The sequence below is a fragment of the Oncorhynchus keta genome, chromosome 37 (genome assembly GCF_023373465.1).
Source record: "Oncorhynchus keta strain PuntledgeMale-10-30-2019 chromosome 37, Oket_V2, whole genome shotgun sequence".
NCBI classification, from domain to species: Eukaryota; Metazoa; Chordata; class Actinopteri; order Salmoniformes; family Salmonidae; genus Oncorhynchus; species Oncorhynchus keta.
Window position 1 is genome coordinate 4,133,798 of NC_068457.1, and position 20,427 is coordinate 4,154,224.

The 20,427-nt window shown below is 42.7% G+C and overlaps 2 protein-coding genes across 3 annotated transcripts in view; both read left to right on the forward strand.

Annotated features, from left to right (window-relative positions):
• Nucleotides 1-20,427, forward strand: part of LOC118370090 (zinc finger protein 501-like) — a 311,132-nt gene that overhangs the window by 82,538 nt on the left and 208,167 nt on the right. The gene's annotated exons all lie outside the window — the stretch shown is intronic.
• Nucleotides 13,970-18,482, forward strand: LOC118369963 (gastrula zinc finger protein XlCGF8.2DB-like). The gene is made up of 2 exons (XM_052498879.1): nt 13,970-14,599; nt 17,121-18,482. The coding sequence occupies exons 1-2, from the start codon at nt 14,365-14,367 to the stop codon at nt 17,936-17,938; spliced, it is 1,053 nt and encodes a 350-aa protein (XP_052354839.1). The 5' UTR covers nt 13,970-14,364; the 3' UTR covers nt 17,939-18,482.

Here is a 20,427-nt window from a genome sequence, read left to right on the forward strand (position 1 = left end):
AAAGGGTTAAATACCAGTAAGGAGGAGACTCAGCATAAAGGGTTAAATACCAGTAAGGAGGAGACTCAGCATAAAGGGTTAAATACCAGTAAGGAGGAGACTCAGCATAAAGGGTTAAATACCAGTAAGGAGGAGACTCAGCATAAAGGGTTAAATACCAGTAAGGAGGAGACTCAGCATAAAGGGTTAAATACCAGTAAGGAGGAGACTCAGCATAAAGGGTTAAATACCAGCGCTTGTGTGAATATGTCTTGGTCTTGTGCAGCTGTGACTCAGTGGGTGAATAAACTTGGTTTGAGCTTTTCTTATCGTCTGAGTTTGTACTCTTTATTTAGAACTTAACACAGGTGTAAAGGAAACACAGAAAAGACAAGTAGGTACGCAGTGGATTATGGGCATTGTAGTTAATTAAAATGTTTTATGCACTAAACTATGTCGAATATTGGCCTGTTGGAAACGACAACTCTACTTCATCACACAGTTCAGGCTGGATCTGATTTATCTATAGAGAAACTACAACTCCCCACTTCATCACACAGTTCAGGCTGGGTCTGATTTATCTCAAGAGAAACTACAACTCCCTACTACATCACACAGTTCAGGCTGGGTCTGATTTATCTCAAGAGAAACTACAACTCCCTACTACATCACACAGTTCAGGCTGGGTATGATTTATCTCAAGAGACACGACAACTCCCTACTACATTAAACAGTTCAGACTGGATCTGATTTTCTCAAGAGAAACTACAACTCCCTATTACATCACACAGTTCAGGCTGGATCTGATTTATCGCAAGAGAAACTACAACTCTCAGTTCAGGCTGGTTTTTCTCCAGGACTCCAGGTTAGCCTAGGGGTTCACATAATTTTTGAATGTGAATGTTTAAATGCTGTATTCAATATAGACAAGAAAAATACAATAATGTGTGTTATTAGTTTCAGCACACTGTGTGTGTCTATTGTTGTGACTTAGATTATCAAAATGTGATGATGACCAAATTATGCAGATATCCAGGTAATCCCAAAGGGTTCACATAATTTTTCTTTACACTAACACCTTGTATATAGTCTATTGTTATTTTACTGTTGCTCTTTATTTACTTGTTCCTTTAAATTTCTTATTTGTACTTTTTAAACTGCATTGTTGGTTAGGGCGTGTAATTAAGCATTTCACTGTAAGGTCGACTACACCTGTTGTATTCAGCGCATGTGACTAATAAAATGTCATTTGCTTTGAAAGACCCTCAGTGCACCGTCTCACCTCATACTGTATTGGAGCAGCATCTGACCTGATCGTTGATGCTAATCAGCATGTTTGAATCTGAGAGTAAATAGAGCCGACAACAACTCTAAAAATTAAAGGTTCAGCTGGAGTTGTTCTCAGATCCCCTAAGAACCGTAGGGTTCTTGACAATGAAAAACAGCCCCAAAAGGTTCTTCAAAGAACTTGTTAGAAGGTGGGATCATCGATGAACCTCCGTTGTTGCTGGCCTTCTTCCGGGAACTTTGCAATTACAACTGAAAAGGATGGTGACAAGTTTGGATGCGACAACAAGGTAAAAGGTTAAGTTGGGTTGATGTTTGGCTCTGAATACGTCTCGAAATAATTTATATAACAATATAACATACTAATGATGAATAACGAAGACAATTCTGGTTTTCTGTGAATATCTTCCATAACGTTACTATAGTTAATTACCTTAAATATTAGAAAGCCGGATTTGACCGTCGGCGTTGTATGAGCTACAGTACAGTACCGTTATTTAGCTAGATAACATTATGTCCTAGGCACAACTTCTACAGTGCCTTGCGTAAAAGTATTCGGCCCCCTTGAACTTTTGCGACCTTTTGCCACATTTCAGGCTTCAAACATGAAGATATAAAACTGTATTTTTTTTGTGAAGAATCAACAACAATTGGGACACAATCATGAAGTGGAACGACATTTATTGGATATTTCAAACTTTTTAACGAATCAAAAACTGAAGAATTGGGCGTGCAAACTTATTCAGCCCCTTTACTTTCAGTGCAGCAAACTCTCCAGAAGTTCAGTGAGGATCTCTGAAATTTTATTTGAAAAATTAAGCAATTTAACATTTGTGGCATTCTTGAAACATTTGACGTGAGCATACGCCTTGATTACACGGTCTTAAAGGATACACATTTGAACACTTTTGATATTTTCTAACAAAACAAGCTACAACATTATCATTACTTCTTAAATCATCCTTATAAAGAAACATAACATCTTCAAAATAAACTCCCGGGCTCTTTGGCATAGGTAGAATACACAGTGGTTACCGCATGTAGTGGAAAGGTTATCTTGCACTTGTTTGATGCTGTAGTATATCTTTGAGACGTTTTTGGTCAAAATTCTTTAACATATTTTGGGAAATGTGAGCCCTTCCAACTCTTGGTATTCATGTCTTTGCTCAACGATCCTTAATAATAATCAACTAAAACCTGTCTTCGACTATTCACTTCCAAGATTGAATCAGAGCATGCATAAACAATCATGCTAACGGTACAGTCTAAAGGTGTACGGAAACGCATTTCCAGCCTGAGGTTACCTTGGGACACCACCGAAAGATTTCCTGAGGTGTCATCATCAGGTGATAAATGGGGACATAGTCACTGTCACCTACGACAAGCCACACTAAGTACCTTTACACGTATCGTGGTAAAGGGCCTAGAAATAGGTTTTATTGACTGCAGATTCTGCTGCCCACAGGTATGCTAAAGGTTTTCATGGTAATTCTTTGGAGAGGGTAAAGGGCATTTCCTTTCATCAAAGCCTGTGAGTGACCCAGAAGAGCTGCCGGAGATACAGACACTTTTTTAATAAAAACCGTGGCCCCCAACACTTTTAAACTAAAGTCCCCGTCCTGGGCAGACATTAGGCAAAACACATCCTTGGCCCTGGTTAATTTTAGTCTTAAATCAACCGCATTTAAGAGTAAACGTTCTTGAAAGAAAATGGCAGAGTGTATAGGGCCTAGCAGAACGATAAAAACCATCCTAAAGAGGTTACGAAATATATCTCCTATCCCCGAACCGCACATGGTTGGGGATCCATAATAGCAGGGTAACCCATTACCCACTTGATCAACATAGTATGAGACATAACGGTTAGGGTCGAGATGTCGGTGTTCCATAACCCTTTTTAATTTATTTGTATTATATATATAAAATATGTAATACTAATATTATATATATAGAGAGGTTTTGGTGGGTCTAAAGTGGATTTTTACAATCGTTTTACCATATGTAAATTTGATGTTTTTGTTCTGATCCGTTTTAAGCTCAACAAGAATGTTTTCAATATATTTCTTGCTTACAGGTACGTAGTGTGGCTTGTCGTAGGTGACAGTGACTATGTCCCCATCCTTTCCGTCTATATGAACCGTTCTCAGGAGTGGCACACAGCTGTCTCCGACCCTTTGATAGGATATGATGTCAGTATACACAAATATGTTGTAAAATCCTGCATGTATATCCGCAGGGAATGTGAATAATTTATCTATCACATACGTCCATTTATTGGGACCCATCCCCAACATGTAGGCTAAATTACCGCCAGTCTTTATTCCCCAGGCAGCATCTCCTGTCGCTTTGGATAAAAGCGTCTGCTAAATGGCATATATTATTATTATTATTATTATTTGTACACGTTTATGTATAGGGTTGTACATCAGGAATATTTCCATATTGTTCAGTAATAGGCGTTCATTCAACTCGGAGACGATCCTGTCGACGGTTCTATAGAACCCTTTTTTAACCTTAATAAGTTTTGCAGGTTCCGATAACTTTTTGCAATAAAAATCACAGTCTTGATCTTTGATATTATACCAGCTATGGGGGTATGTAATCTCGCTGAGACCTACTTCCCAGGCCTCTGATAACTCTATAGGCTTTGGAAAAGTGGTTGTATAATTCGAACTCTGATTATTACGATATATATGTGCAGACGCATTACTGGGGAGAGTCAGGTAGAAGCCGTTGTCTTCCATGATGCACTCCTGTGTACACGCGAATGATGATGTATTTTATAATGCATGAGGGTTTAAGTTAACCCCGATGCCTCCACCACATCCTGCTCTAATACCCAACTGTTGAACTTTTGGGCCAGCGGACCAGCACCCATTTTGACCCCTTTCTCTCTTTTGATCTAGAATCTCCTCTACGTGAAATACTTTGTCTTTACCCAACTGTACCTTCTGTAATTCCTTCTCATAAAAGATCCTCTGTAAGTTCCCCATCATAATCTTTTAATTTGTAGACCTGGGGTATGTGCGGCAGACATTCGGTAACCGTGAACAACTAATCGCTGTAGCCTTGCTCATATTTTTTGTCGAAAACAACCCTCAACTTGGATATACGCACCAAGTCCCCCACAATTAATAAAAAAAATAAAAAAATTCTTACGTCGAAGGGGGAACAAACCATACAGATTTTTAAAGACTTGAAAAGAGTTTTCAGAAGAGACCTCGGGAGGGTTTCATCCGTTTACTCTTATGGTAACTATTGTTGTACCCCATTACTAAATCTTGAACTATATCGATATATTTATGCGTGTTGTGAGCTGTAAAATAGCGCCACATCCACTCCTTCAGAGTTCTGCTAAAGCGTTCAACAACTGAAGCTTTCAAATCCGAGCCTGTAGCAAAATGTACTATATTGTGCTTCTTCATGAGTTTCTGAAAAGTATTATTAAAAAATTATTTTCCACCATCAGTCTGCACTTTCTTGGGGGCTCCTCCTTCCTTCAAGATAGAGTCAAAGGCCCGGGTCACCTCTGCCCCGCTCTTATTTTTTAAGACCCTGACAAAAGCTATTTTAGAGAAAATATCTATAACCGCATAGCATGTAGCGATTTCCATCAGAGCTCCTGTGCTACCACCGTAGCATACTCCTGGGCTACAATATCCGGACCCACAACCGGTCTATCGATGTCACCGCATGAAGAGGAATAAACAGACTCACCCCATCGCGACGTCCCCCAAAGGCTAACTCTTTAGCCCTTGCTAATCTCCTTGCTTGCTAATTCGGCCTGCTAACTGCTAGCTTGTTTAGCCCCGGTCCGCTAACTGCTACCTTGTTTAGCCCCGGCCTCCTAACTGTTAGCTTGTTAGCACAGGCCTGCTAACCGTCTGAATCGCCACGTCCCAAACACTCACTGGACCCATATTTACTTTCTATTTCTTTTCGATTTTTTATTTGTTTATAGCTTCCGGTAACCTGCCTCACCCAATGTGATACGGAATTGCTATTATTTTTAATTTTTAGAACACACTCAAGAACGTCCAGAAGCTAACCAGCGAACTAGCGACAAGCTATTTAGTCATTGTTAGTTTTTTAAACCTGGATAACACTCGCCAGTCCAGCTTCCCTGCCCCGTCCACCGCTGCCCCCTGGACACTGATCACTTGGCTACATAGCTGATGCATGCTGGACTGTCCATTAATCACGGTACTCCATTCTGCTTGTTTATGTTTTATCTGTCGGCCCCAGCCGCACTCAGCCTTTTGTGTGTAGTTAATCCGACCCTCCCTGCCTAGTCAAGGCCATTTTACCTGCTGTTGTTGTGCTAGCTGATTAGCTGTTGTTGTCTCACCTACTGTTTTAGCTCGCTCTCCCAATTCAACACCTGTGATTACTGTATGCCTCGCTGTATGTCTCTCTCAACTGTCAATATGCCTTGTATACTGTTGTTCAGGTTAGGTATCATTGTTTTAGTTTACAATGGAGCCCCTAGTTCCACTCTTCATACCCCTGATACCTCCTTTGTCCCACCTCTCACACATGCGGTGACCTCACCCATTACAACCAGCATGTCCAGAGATACAACCTCTCTCATCATCACCCAGTGCCTGGGCTTACCTCCGCTGTACCCGCACCCCACCATACCCCTGTCTGCGCATTATGCCCTGAATATATTCTACCATGCCCTTAAATCTGCTCCTCTTATTCTCTGTCCCCAATGCTCTATGCGACCAGTTTTGATAGCCTTTAGCCGCACCCTCATACTACTCCTCCTCTGTTCCGCGGGTGATGTGGAGGTAAACCCAGGCCCTGCATGTCCCCATTCACCCTCATTTGTTGACTTCTGTGATCGAAAAAGCCTTGGTTTCATGCATGTCAACATTAGAAGCCTCCTCCCTAAGTTTGTTTTACTCACTGCTTTAGCACACTCTGCTAACCCTGATGTCCTTGCCGTGTCTGAATCCTGGCTCAGGAAGGCCACCAAAAGCCCTTGGTTCACTCCAGACCTGATTGCCCTCGACCAGCACAAAAACATCCTGTGGCGGACTGCAATAGCGTCGAATAGTCCCCGCGATATGCAACTGTTCAGGGAAGTCAGGAACCAATACACGCAGTCAGTCAGGAAAGCTAAGGCCAGCTTCTTCAGGCAGAAGTTTGCATCCTGTAGCTCCAACTCCAAAAAGTTCTGGGACACTGTGAAGTCCATGGAGAACAAGAGCACCTCCTCCCAGCTGCCCACTGCACTGAGGCTAGGTAACACGGTCACCACCGATAAATCCATGATTATCGAAAACTTCAACAAGCATTTCTCAACGGCTGGCCATGCATTCCGCCTGGCTACTCCAACCTCGGCCGACAGCTCCTCCGCCCCGCAGCTACTCGCCCAAGCCTCTCCAGGTTCTCCTTTACCCAAATCCAGATAGCAGATGTTCTGAAAGAGCTGCAAAACCTAGACCCGTACAAATCAGCTGGGCTTGACAATCTGGACCCTCTATTTCTGAAACTATCCGCCGCCATTGTCGCAACCCCTATTACCAACCTGTTCAACCTCTCTTTCATATCGTCTGAGATCCCCAAGGATTGAAAGCTGCCGCAGTCATCCCCCTCTTCAAAGGGGAGACACCCTGGACCCAAACTTTACAGACCTATATCCATCCTGCCCTGCCTATCTAAGGTCTTCGAAAGCCAAGTCAACAAACAGGTCACTGACCATCTTGAATCCCACCGTACCTTCTCCGCTGTGCAATCTGGTTTCCGAGCCGGTCACGGGTGCACCTCAGCCACGCTCAATGTACTAAACAATATCATAACCGCCATCGATAAAAGACAGTACTGTGCAGCCGTCTTCATCGACCTTGCCAAGGCTTTCGACTCTGTCAATCACCATACTCTTATTGGCAGACTCAGTAGCCTCGGTTTTTCGGATGACTGCCTTGCCTGGTTCACCAATTACTTTGCAGACAGAGTTCAGTGTGTCAAATCGGAGGGCATGCTGTCCGGTCCTCTGGCAGTCTCTATGGGGGTGCCACAGGGTTCAATTCTCGGGCCGACTCTTTCTCTGTATATATCAATGATGTTGCTCATGCTACGGGCGATTCCCTGATCCACCTCTACGCAGACGACACCATTCTATATACTTCCGGCCCGTCCTTGGACACTGTGCTATCTAACCTCCAAACGAGCTTCAATGCCATACAACTCTCCTTCCGTGGCCTCCAACTGCTCTTAAACGCTAGTAAAACCAAATGCATGCTTTTCAACCATTCGCTGCCTGCACCCGCACGCCTGACCAGCATCACCACCCTGGATGGTTCCGACCTTGAATATGTGGACATCTATAAGTACCTAGGTGTCTGGCTAGACTCTCCTTCCAGACTCATATCAAACATCTCCAATCGAAAATCAAATCAAGAGTCGGCTTTCTATTCCGCAACAAAGCCTCCTTCACTCACGCCGCCAAACTTACCCTAGTAAAACTGACTATCCTACCGATCCTCGACTTCGGCGATGTCATCTACAAAATTGCTTCCAACACTCTACTCAGCAAACTGGATGCAGTTTATCACAGTGCCATCCGTTTTGTCACTAAAGCACCTTATACCACCCACCACTGCGACTTGTATGCTCTAGTCGGCTGGCCCTCGCTACATATTCGCCGCCAGACCCACTGGCTCCAGGTCATCTACAAGTCCATGCTAGGTAAAGCTCCGCCTTATCTCAGTTCACTGGTCACGGTGGCAACACCCATCCGTAGCACGCGCTCCAGCAGGTGTATCTCACTGATCATCCCTAAAGCCAACACCTCATTTGGCCGCCTTTCGTTCCAGTTCTCTGCTGCCTGTGACTGGAACGAATTGTAAAAATCTCTGAAGTTGGAGACTTTTATCTCCCTCACCAACTTCAAACATCTGCTATCTGAGCAGCTAACCGATCGCTGTAGCTGTACATAGTCTATTGCAGCCCGTCTGGTGTTCAACCTTCCCAAGTTCTCTCACGTCACCCCGCTCCTCCGCTCTCTCCACTGGCTTCCAGTTGAAGCTCGCATCCGCGACAAGACCATGGTACTTGCCTACGGAGCTGTGAGGGGAACGGCACCTCAGTACCTCCAGGCTCTGATCAGGCCCTACACCCAAACAAGGGCACTGCGTTCATCCACCTCTGGCCTGCTCGCCTCCCTACCACTGAGGAAGTACAGTTCCCGCTCAGCCCAGTCAAAACTGTTCGCTGCTCTGGCCCCCCAATGGTGGAACAAACTCCCTCACGACGCCAGGACAGCGGAGTCAATCACCACCTTCCGGAGACACCTGAAACCCCACCTCTTTAAGGAATACCTAGGATAGGATAAGTAATCCTTCTCACCCCCCCCCCCCCTAAAAGATTTAGATGCACTATTGTAAAGTGGCTGTTCCACTGGATGTCATAAGGTGAATGCACCAATTTGTAAGTCGCTCTGGATAAGAGCGTCTGCTAAATGACTTAAATGTAAATGTAAATAGCCCATCCATTTTCACCTACCTCATCCCCATACTGTTTTTATTTATTTACTTTTCTGCTCTTTTGCACACCAATATCTCTACCTGTACATGACCATTTGATCATTTATCACTCCAGTGTTAATCTGCAAAATTGTAATTATTCGTCTACCTCCTCATGCCTTTTGCACACAATGTATATAGACTCCCCTTTTTTTCTACTGTGTTATTGACTTGTTAATTGTTTACTCCATGTGTAACTTGTGTTGTCTGTTCACACTGCTATGCTTTATCCTGGCCAGGTCGCAGTTGCAAATGAGAACTTGTTCTCAACTAGCCTACCTGGTTAAATAAAGGTGAAAAAAATAAAATAAAAAAATAAAAAATAAAAATAAAAATTATCTGCAAGGGCCTGCATGTCACATAGCTCCGCCTGAAATTGGGACAATGGTTGGGTAGAAAAACTATATTTCTTGGAAATTGTTTTCTTACGGGTTTATGTAGAGTATGTGCATCCTGCTCTGATAACCAGTCATTCACTTTAGCATCGCTTAACCGGCTCTCTCTACACGTTCCTTACCCCCATATGACCCAGGGTTAGAGGGATTATAATAAATGTTTTTCAACATCTGCTCCGCCATCCTGCTTGCCTCTCTGAGGTACAATAACGTTAATGAGCCACTTTCAAATAACGACAACATTTCATTTTCATTTTTATTTTTTTTATTTTAAAGAAAACATGTATTACGTATACAGACAATTCAGAATTCGTTGCAGGATACATGTCCCCGTTTTCTCAATGATCACATCATGCAACACCCTGTATATTTGGTTTAGATTAACAGGCTTGTGTCACTGAATTTTTAAAACACACACATCTGCTATATAAGTATATAAACAACAAATTTGATACATGTTACAATTAAATGGTGTTTCAAACAAATAAAGTAAAATATTAGACAAAGTTGTTTCTAGTTCTTCAGAATCACCCCAAGACGGGATACCAATTGTGTCTATTGTAGACTCTCGCCCGCATGTCGAACATGATTCATGATTTGTTCCAATTTTTAGCACACGCTCTACATTAGTCCCGGAATTGTGGGTTGTGTAGAACGATACATTGTTCACTTTATTTTCAATAATTTGATGCATAACATTTGTAAGTTCTCTGAAAAGAAAAAAATGTATTTATTCTCTCTAACATCGTATACACATTGCTTTACATCTAAATAACAAAAATGTCACTTGGTCTCTTGGGGTTTATTGAGCCAGAAAAGTCATCACATCAGCCACCACAGCTTCCTTGTATTGTTACGGTTTTCTTCTGGTGAAAGAGAGGCGGACCAAAATGCAGCGTGGTTATTTATAAACATCTTTAATAAAGATGATAACGTAAACAATATACTTCTACAAAACAAGAAAACGTGGAAAACCGAAAACAGTCCTAACTGGTGCAAAACACAGAGACAGGAACAATCACCCACGAAATACTCAAAGAATATGGCTGGCTAAATATGGTTCCCAATCAGAGACAACGATAAACACCTGCCTCTGATTGAGAGCCACCCTAGGCAACCATAGACTTACCTAGAATACTATACTACACACAACCCATCAATCTACAAAACCCTAGACAAGCAAACACATAATCACCCATGTCACACCCTGGCCTAACCACAATAATAAAGAAAACACAAAATACTAAGGCCAGGGCGTGACAGTAACCCCCCCCAAAGGTGTGGACTCCCGGCCACACACCTAAACCCATAGGGGAGGGTCTGGGTGGGCGTCTATCCATGGTGGCGGCGCGGACGTGGACCCCACTCCAACTTAGTCTTTGTCCACCTCCTTAGCCCACCTCCTTAGCGTCCTTAGATTGACGACCTCGCCGCCAACCTTGGCCTAGTAACCCTAACAAAGGGCCCCACTGGACTGAGGGGCAGCTCCGGACTGAGGGACAGCTTGGGACTGAGGGATAGCTCGGGACTGAGGGATAGCTCGGGACTGAGGGGTAGCTCGGGACTGAGGGGTAGCTCGGGACTGAGAGGAAGCTCGGGACTGAGAGGAAGCTCGGGACTGAGAGGAAGCTCGGGACTGAGAGGAAGCTCGGGACTGAGAGGAAGCTCGGGACTGAGAGGAAGCTCGGGACTGAGAGGAAGCTCAGGCAGGTTGATGGCTCTGGCAGACCTGGCTGACTGGTGGTTCTGGCAGATCCTGGCTGACTGGCGGCTCTGGCAGATCCTGGCTGACTGGCGGCTCTGGCAGATCCTGGCTGACTGGTGGCTCTGGGGGATCCTGGCTGACTGGTGGCTCTGGGGGATCCTGGCTGACTGGCGGATCCTGGCAGACTGGCGGCTCTGGCGGATCCTGGCAGAGTGGTGGCTCTGGCGGATGCTCGCAGACTGGCGGCTCTGGCGGATGCTGGCAGACTGGCGGCTCTGGCGGATCCTGGCAGACTGGCGTCTCTGGCGGATCCTGGCAGACTGGCGGCTCTGGCGGATCCTGGCAGATTGGCGGCTCTGGCTGCTCCATGCTGACTGGCGACTCTGGCTGCTCCATGCTGACTGGCGACTCTGGCGGCTCATGACAGACGGGAGACTCTGGCGGCTCATGACAGATGGGAGACTCTGGCGGCTCATGACAGACGGGAGACTCTGGCGGCTCATGACAGACGGGGAGACTCTGGCGGCTCATGACAGACGGGAGACTCTGGCGGCTCATGACAGACGGGAGACTCTGGCGGCTCATGACAGACGGGAGACTCTGGCGGCTCATGACAGATGGGAGACTCCCGGCAGCGCTGGACAGGCGGAGACTCCGGCTGCGCTGAGAGGCGAGGCGCACTGTAGGCCTGGTGCGTGGTGCCGGCACTGGTGGTACTGGGCCAAGGACACGCACAGGAAGCCCGGTGCGGGAAGCTGCCACCGGAGGGCTGGTGCGTGGTGGTGGTACTGGATAGACCGGACCGTGCAGGCGCACTGGAGCTCTTGAGCACCGAGCCTGCCCAACATTACCTGGTTGAATGCTCCCGGTCGCCGTGCCAGTGCGGCGAGGTGGAATAGCCCACACTGGGCTGTGAAGGCGAACCGGGGGACACCATGCGTAAGGCTGGTGCCATGTACGCCGGCCCAGGAGACGCACTGGAGACCAGATGCGTCCGAGCCGGTTTCATGGCACTTTGCTCGATGCCCACTCTAGCCCAGCCAATACGAGGAGCTGGTATATACCGGCTCCGGGCTATGCACCCGCACTGGGGACACTGTGCGCTCCACAGCATAACACAGTGCCTGCCCGGTCTCTCTCGCCCCCGGTAAGCACAGGAAGTTGGCGCAGGTTTCCTACCTGGCTTCGCCATACTCCCTGTGTGCCTCCCCCAATACATTTTTGGGGCTGACTCTCGGGCTTCCATCCACGCCGCCGTGCCGTCTCTCCAACTCCATTATCCTATAACCCTTCTCGCACTGCTCCAGCGAATCCTAGGCGGGCTCCAACACTCTCCCTGGGTCGACTGCCCACCTGTCTATTTCCTCCCAAGTCGTATAGTCCTGACTTCGCTGCTCCTGCTGCCGCTGCCTGTCACCACGCCGCTTGGTCCTGTTGTGGTGGGTGATTCTGTTACGGTTTTCTTCTGGTGAAAGAGGCGGACCAAAATGCAGCGTGGTTATTTATAAACATCTTTAATAAAGATGATAACGTGAACAATATACTTCTACAAAACAAGAAAACGTGGAAAACCGAAAACAAATCACAGAGACAGGAATCACCCACGAAATACTCAAAGAATATGGCTGCCTAAATATGGTTCCCAATCAGAGACAACGATAAACACCTGCCTCTGATTGAAAACCACTCTAGGCAACCATAGACTTACCTAGAATACTATACTACACACAACCCCATCAATCTCCAAAACCCCTAGACAAGACAAACACATAATCACCCATGTCACACCCTGGCCGAACCACAATAATAAAGAAAACACAAAATACTAAGGCCAGGGCTTGACATGTATTTGTTATGTTATCGTCTACCAGGGTGTGTCGGATTTCTTTGAGTTTCTCGTGGATGTAGATCACCTCCTTCAGTTCGTGTAGGAAAGCCTCAGTTACCCCGTAAACTCTGGGAATAGACGTATTTTCACCAGCGCCTCAAAATGGTTGAAGAAGTAGTATCTTGGGGGGTCGTATAGGCATGGATGCCTGCGCTGGCTGGGGTGATTGATCTCACATTTTTCTTGTATATAGTCTCCAATCACCACGCCTAAAAGCGTGGCTACAGAAGCCTTGATGGTGTCCACAAAAATAGTACTGACCACCCCATCAAACACGTCCTCAGGCTGTGTACATGTAGGGGGTGTCGTGGGTCTTGCCAGGGGGGAGTAGAATGTTGGGCTGCGAGGCATACAATCCTTAGGGTCGGGCCCCCATGACGTTTCGGAGTCCTGGTATGTGGTAGGAATATCCATGGTTAATGCATAAGTGAAGAACTGTAGGTTTTAAGGACCCTCCTTTTATTGTTGAACCAGCCCTCTGGGTATCAGGGCGTGGTTAACGCAGCCGCGTACTTAGTTTTCTTCGGGGGGTGACCCTTCTGACGATTTTCCTTTCTTTGGTCTCCTTTGAATCATAATCCTCGGGATTCGTATATATTATGCACTTCTTTAGCCGAACAATGCTCTGTCGCTGTTGGCTCTGTACAAACAGAGCGTCCAACAACTCCAATATGTTCAATTCCATTAAATCCCAACTTTTAAAAGGAATAAGCATGTGCAACCTAAAATCCCCAGTCAGGCCTCCATCACGAATGTTTTGGTTGCGGATTACTTATTTTCCGCCATAATTTACAAATTAATGAATTAAAAATCCTACAATGTGATTTTCTGGATTTTTTTCTCATTTTGTCTGTCATAGTTGAAGTGTACCTATGATGAAAATTACAGGTCTCTCTCATCTTTTTAAGTGGGAGAACTTGCACAATTGGTGGCTGACTAAATACTTTTTTTGCCCCACTGTATAAATGATGTATTGTTGCACCATGTAGGAGGAGCAGTATAGACCTTGTCTGTTCATTATATACATCTACATGATGTATTGTTACACCATGTAGGAGCAGTATAGACCTACAGTAGCTAACTACTTATTTAGATTTAGTATGACTTAAATGAATCTGCCTTAAATGTGCTGTAGTGAACATTTTTTATTCACACTAATCAATCAACACATTCCTGTCTTTGTATGTCTCAATATAATAGTATTATTTAATTAAATCCATTTAAAATAATCTTTGTCTGAAAATAAAATATGATCCTCAACTGCGTTTACCCTCCAGTCAGCAGACGGCGATGTGCGTCTTTCAGGCGACGCTGCCAGCATGACGTATAATCTAGTGGACGGTCCTTCAGAAACAGCTCGTCAACCACCTCTGTAGCTTCCTAGCCAACAAATCCGAAACATTCAAGCTATTTATACGCTTTCGGTGGATATTGGCTACTGTGTTTTAGACACACTTCTGTTGTATCTACTTGTTAACCTATTTAATGTAATATTACGTTATTTTGTAATAGTCAGCTATAGCAGCTGGCTGGTTAAGTTAGCACTAGTCTTGTCGCTAATGATAAACATCACCGACCATGAGCTCCCTAAACTACTCCCCTCCTGTTAAAGTAGAGGAGGTCTGCTGGACGGAGAAAGAAGCTCTGGGGCTGAACATTGTTGTGAAAGAGGAGAAGGAAGAAGAGGATGTTACAGTAAAACAAGAAGAGAAAGACGTTTTTGGAATGAAGGATGAAGAGGGGGAGATTACTGTCACATTAGAGGATGACGAAGAAGAGAAGACTGGAGAACTGATTAACACCAGTAAATACAGTGAGTACTATCTTATAAAACAGGGACATTGATCTGATTAACACCAGTAAATACAGTGAGTACTATCTTATAAAACAGGGACATTGATCTGATTAACACCAGTAAATACAGTGAGTACTATCTTATAAAACAGGGGCACAAACTCTGCAGTTGTTGAACTAATGTGTGATTTTTAAAAGGGCGTTCTACACTTGAATATGTTTTTGTACTGTATGAATTGTTCATGATGTCCTCCAGTGATTTTTCACATTTTCCTGTTGAAAAGTGACATATAAATACAGTAAAGTATAAACACACTAAAGGGAAACAAATAAATGTTTTGAGCCAAATAGTGTTTTTTTAAACAACTGGAAACAAGAAGGTGTGAGTGATGTCATAGTAAGGTATTCAAGGTGTTGGCTTGATGGGAAGTCGTGATGTCATCCAATAGGCGACTGATTTTCATGTGAATATTCATTATTCTTTTAAAAATCCTTCCTGTTCGGTCAAGTTGGTTGTTGATCATTACTAGAAAGCCATTTTCAAGTCTTACCATAGACTTTCAATACGATTTAAGTCCAAACTGTAACTAGGCCACCCAGGAACATTCAATCTCATCTTGGTAAGCTCCTCCAGTGTAGATTTGGCCTTGTGGTTTCGGTTATTTTCCTGTTCGTACAGTTTTTTTGTTTTCAGATCTCTGAAATGCACTCTACCTACATAACATTTAGTGTTCGCCTTATATTATGCTGGGAAAACAGTTTTCATGGACACAGAAATCTTAAATAATTTCAGAGTTTGCAAAATCCAATGGTTCTAAACGAGAGTCACCTTAACTTTATTGACAACACCCAAATGGATACTGTCATTAATGCGGTTCTTCAATAATTACACATAATATTTCATTCTGTAGCTATTTAGTTAGTCACATGTTCAACTATCATCAGCTGATCCAGGAAATAATTTTCTGAATGACAGTCAAATGACAAACATCGCGACATGCAACAACAACCAAAGTGCTTCTTCATTCATTACTCTGGTTAAGACAGTTATGCTGTGCTCCACGTTGGATCAAACATCCTTAACTAATTGATGTTTATAATGTGTTATTGTCTGCTTGATTTACAGTAGCGTCTCGTTAGTCTGTTTGCGCATAGAGATACTTAGCTCATAATGTGTAGAGAACGGTTCCTTGATGAATAGGCTATTGAACAACACACAGAGCTATTTTCCTTTATTCAGGACATTTAGAATGACAACACATTAAAGAGTAGTCTAGTGGGATTGTTCACAAAATTATCTGGTGATCAGGTTCTAAAATGTTGTGACAAAGACATTTTAGATTCCATGTTTCACCTGAAATATTAAATGATTTATAGTCCTTGGTCTATGGTGTTAGGTGAAGTTATGGGTCCTACAGTAGGTCTATGTTATTGTTATTGAAGTTATGGGTCCTGCAGTAGGTCTATGTTGTTAGGTGAAGTTATGGGTCCTACAGTAGGTCTATGTTATTGCTAGGTGAAGTTATGGGCCAATTTGGCAAACACTTAGTTTACAAACCCTCATTGTCAGGCTGATGGAAAAGCTAGCCAATGACCATTTTACTGGTTGAAGTGTTTTTTAAGTATGAAGCAGTTGATTTGAGACAAACACAAACGTTACACAAAGCAGGAGATTCAAGCGAGCCTGACAATTAGAATCCGAAAGTAGCATTACCAGATATACTACATCCATAACAAGTGGTTCCCTCATTACCAGATATACTACTTCCATAACTAGTGGTTTCCTCATTACCGGATATACAACATCCATAGCTAGTGGTTTCTTCATTACCAGATATACTACATTCATAACTAGTAGTTTCCTCATTACCAGATATACTACATCCATAACTAGTGGTTTCCTCATTACCAGATATACTACATTCATAATTAGTGGTTTCCTCATTAGCAGATATACTACATCCATAACTAGTGGTTTCCTAATTACCATATATACTACATTCATAATTAGTGGTTTCCTCATTACCAGATATACTATATCCCTAACTAGTGGTTTCCTCATTACCAGATATACTACATCCATAACTAGTGGTTTCCTCATTACCAGATATACTACATCCATAACTAGTGGTTTCCTCATTACCAGATATACTACATCCATAACTTGCTGTTTCCTCATTAGCAGGGAGGAGTTTCTGCAACCAAATTGTGTGTGCTCCGCCCTCGTGCGCCCATTTTTAGCAAACACAGAAAGGGGCCAAAATTGGAGACCAAAAGTCATCTGGCACATTGCTTAGAGTTTCAGTAACTTTAACAACTTGTTTCTAGCCTCCAATCATCGATTTTACTACTAATGTGAAAACAATACAAAATTGTTGCTCACTTGACTGTTTTAAGAAATTTGTCAAATAATTTAACAGACGTCAATTGTTGAACAACTTCATGGGTACGCTCTGGGCATCACCTTTTAACTCAAATAAACAGTGGATTTCTGCTGTTTTGAGCCTTTAACCATCTGTCTAACTTTGTTGTTCACACAGGAGAGAGACAGGACTATCGTGGATCCTCTGGGGATCCTCAACAACATTATGATGCTGACGAGGCAGAGAAGAGTCTCTCCAGATCAGAACACCTCAAGAAACACCTGCAGAGACCCACAGGGAAGAAATCTCACCACTGCTCTGACTGTGGGAAGAGTTATTCAAGATCAGATTCACTTAAACTACATAAGAGAATACACCAGCGAGTACACACAGGAGAGAAACCTCACCACTGTTTTGACTGTGGGAAGAGTTACTTAAAATCAGATTCACTTAAACTACACCTGAGAATACACACTGGAGAGAATCTTCACTGCTGCTCAGACTGTGGGAAGAGATTCACCTCTTCAGTAGACCTTAAAATACATCAGAGAATTCACACTGGAGAGAAACCTTTTGGCTGTGATCAATGTGGGAAGAGTTTTACTAAGCCAAGCAACTTGAAATCACACCAGCGAATACACACTGGAGAGAAACCTTATGGCTGTGATCAATGTGGGAAGAGTTTTACTCAGTCAAGCGGCCTGATATCACACCAGATAACACACACAGGAGAGAAACCATACAGCTGTACTCAATGTGGGAAGAGTTTTGCTACATCTGGCTATCTGAAGATACACCAGAGAATACACACAGGAGAGAAACCTTTTAGCTGTGATCAATGTGGGAAGAGTTTTGCTACATCTGTCTATCTGAAAATACACCAGAGAATACATACAGGAGAGAAACCGTATAGCTGTAATCAATGTGGGAAGAGTTTTACTCAGTCAAGCAGCCTGACATCACACCAAAGAATACACAGGAGAGAAATCCCATAGCTGTAATTAATGTGGGAAGAGTTTTACTCGGTCAAACAGCCTGATATCACACCAGCGGACACACACATGAGAGAAACCTTATGGCTATGATCAATGTGACAAGAGATACTCTGATAAAATATATCTAATCAAACATCAGAAAATACATACATGAAGGAGTTGTTTCACAATATCAATTAAATATTGTCACAATGTAGAATGTTTTAACATTGTAGTCTTGAGTATTTGAATGTAGCACCCTAAATGTTTGCCCCCTGTTCATTTGATTTTAGCATGATAAGGATTTTAGCCAAATCCAGGCTCTGAATTGAACGAGTATTATTTATGTGATTTAACAAAAATGTGCTATCAAAAAAAGTATTGTTACACTTACCACGTTGGTGACCCTCTTGAATCAAAATGCAACACTCCAAAATGTAGCCATCTGTTTACATCTATTACTATTTATGTAAATGAACAAAAAGTGACTAACAAAAAAAGAGCAGGTGTGATGTTGTTTGTATGATGTTGTTTTGTTTATAAAATAAAATATTTTCAGGTCTTTTTTCAATTACTTGATAAATTCATTTCAACGTACTTGTCACCGATTCACATGGATGCAGTATAATACATTTTATTAACATTCCTACATCACTCCAGTATTTCTTTACAACATTCAAATGCTAATTGTCTTTATTCCACGACTGAAGAAGTATGAATCAAATCACCTCATATTTCAAACATTCCGCCTGACAAAGATACATGTTTTATTATTCCATGCCTCACCATTCATTAAGTTAATTATTGCCAATACATATTAACAAAGGGGTGTATATTTATTTTGATATTTCATATTTACAATTCATGTAACGTTTAATTTGACTTTAGTTTTTTGGGTTTCTTGATGGAGAACGTTAGAACAAATATTGGAGTAAAACAAGCTTATATTTTGTGTTGGATGTTGCATCCAATTGTTAATATTTTAATCAATGACATTTCCTTAAAATGCTCAGTCTTTCAATTAAGTTTCTGTTTGTTGTGTACTAAATATTTCAGTTTATTTTTATTAGTTTTTTTCCTGTGAAGTCATGTCTGAAATGTACTATATAAATAAAGCTTGATTTGATCATATTGCAAAACAAATGAACCAATCAACAGACTCTTACTAAACCAATGAACAAATATGTGCAAAGGCATATCTTGGTCCATCTCAGACTGAATGTATACTGTTTTTCATGCTATCTTCTACCTTGTCAACATAGTGCATGGTCCATCTTAGTATGAAAAACAGTATCAATTTAGTATATCTTCCACTATGTCAATATAGTGCATGGTATGTAAGTTTAGTATCACTTTTCAACCAACCCAGTGCATTTGTTGAAAATGAAAAATGTTGAAATGAACAATACATCACTGGATTCAACTACTGAAAACTGAAACAAACAAATGGATCAAACAGATCAATTCCACTTCTCAAGCCTGCTGAAGGCGTGGTGGAGTGGTAAAACACCACCCGCGGCTCTACCAGGGGCTTGAGGTGGTCTCCCACAGCTATGCTTATGTCATGTTCTGTGGCCTTGCTGTTCCATTTCTTGACTGCCCCTGCAACACAGAAAGAAACACATTCAGTCATAGTATATAAAACACGCAAAGTAATGGATATGAAGCATCTATGGCCTCAGTTACACCTGGTACCTAAATGTGACTTCTGTCATCCGATCACTCCAAGCTGCATTAGGTTCAGATCTACCATGATGGGCCTTTGACATAGTCTGGATGCAGTCAGGCCACTCAATATAAAGAGGTGGGGTGAATGAGTGGGGAAAAGTACATTTGACACAAATTACATTCATAATATCAAAGAACAAATGTGTGTCTGATGGGAAATTAACTTTCATACAGCCAAAAGGGGTGAGAAATTACACCTATATCAGTGGATAAATTGCACTAATGTAAATAAACATAGATGATGGAACATATTCCCTTTTGTTTACGTGATGAACCGCTAAGGGGAGATAAATATTTACCATCCAAACCATGTGTGACCTCTCACCTCTCTGGCAGTAGAAGTGTTCTTCCTAACCAGTCCCTCAACAGCTCTCTGACTGAGCTCCACCCTCACTGGGTCCTCAGAGGAGAGGAAGGCTAAGGAGGGATGGAAGGATGAATGGATAAGTCAGTCAATAAAGTGTAGAGCTGTCTGACAAAATCACAATTTTAGTAGTTCATTAAAGTAAATTAGGCTTTATGACTGCTGAATACCAACTATCAATCACTTAGATCATATATTTTTAGGTAGAGATATATCCTTGGGACGTCCCTAGCCCGTTGAAGTTGACATTTCAAATGGTTAAGTTAGGGGTTACGGTTAGAGTTTAGGGTAGAGATTTCCCAAGGATCCCAGATATCATAGACCATCATGCATTCTTCTGTTTCTTTTACATAGCAGGTGTAAATTAAACAGTGGTGTAAAAAGTACCCAATTACTTGAGTAAAGAAAATATTTTAAA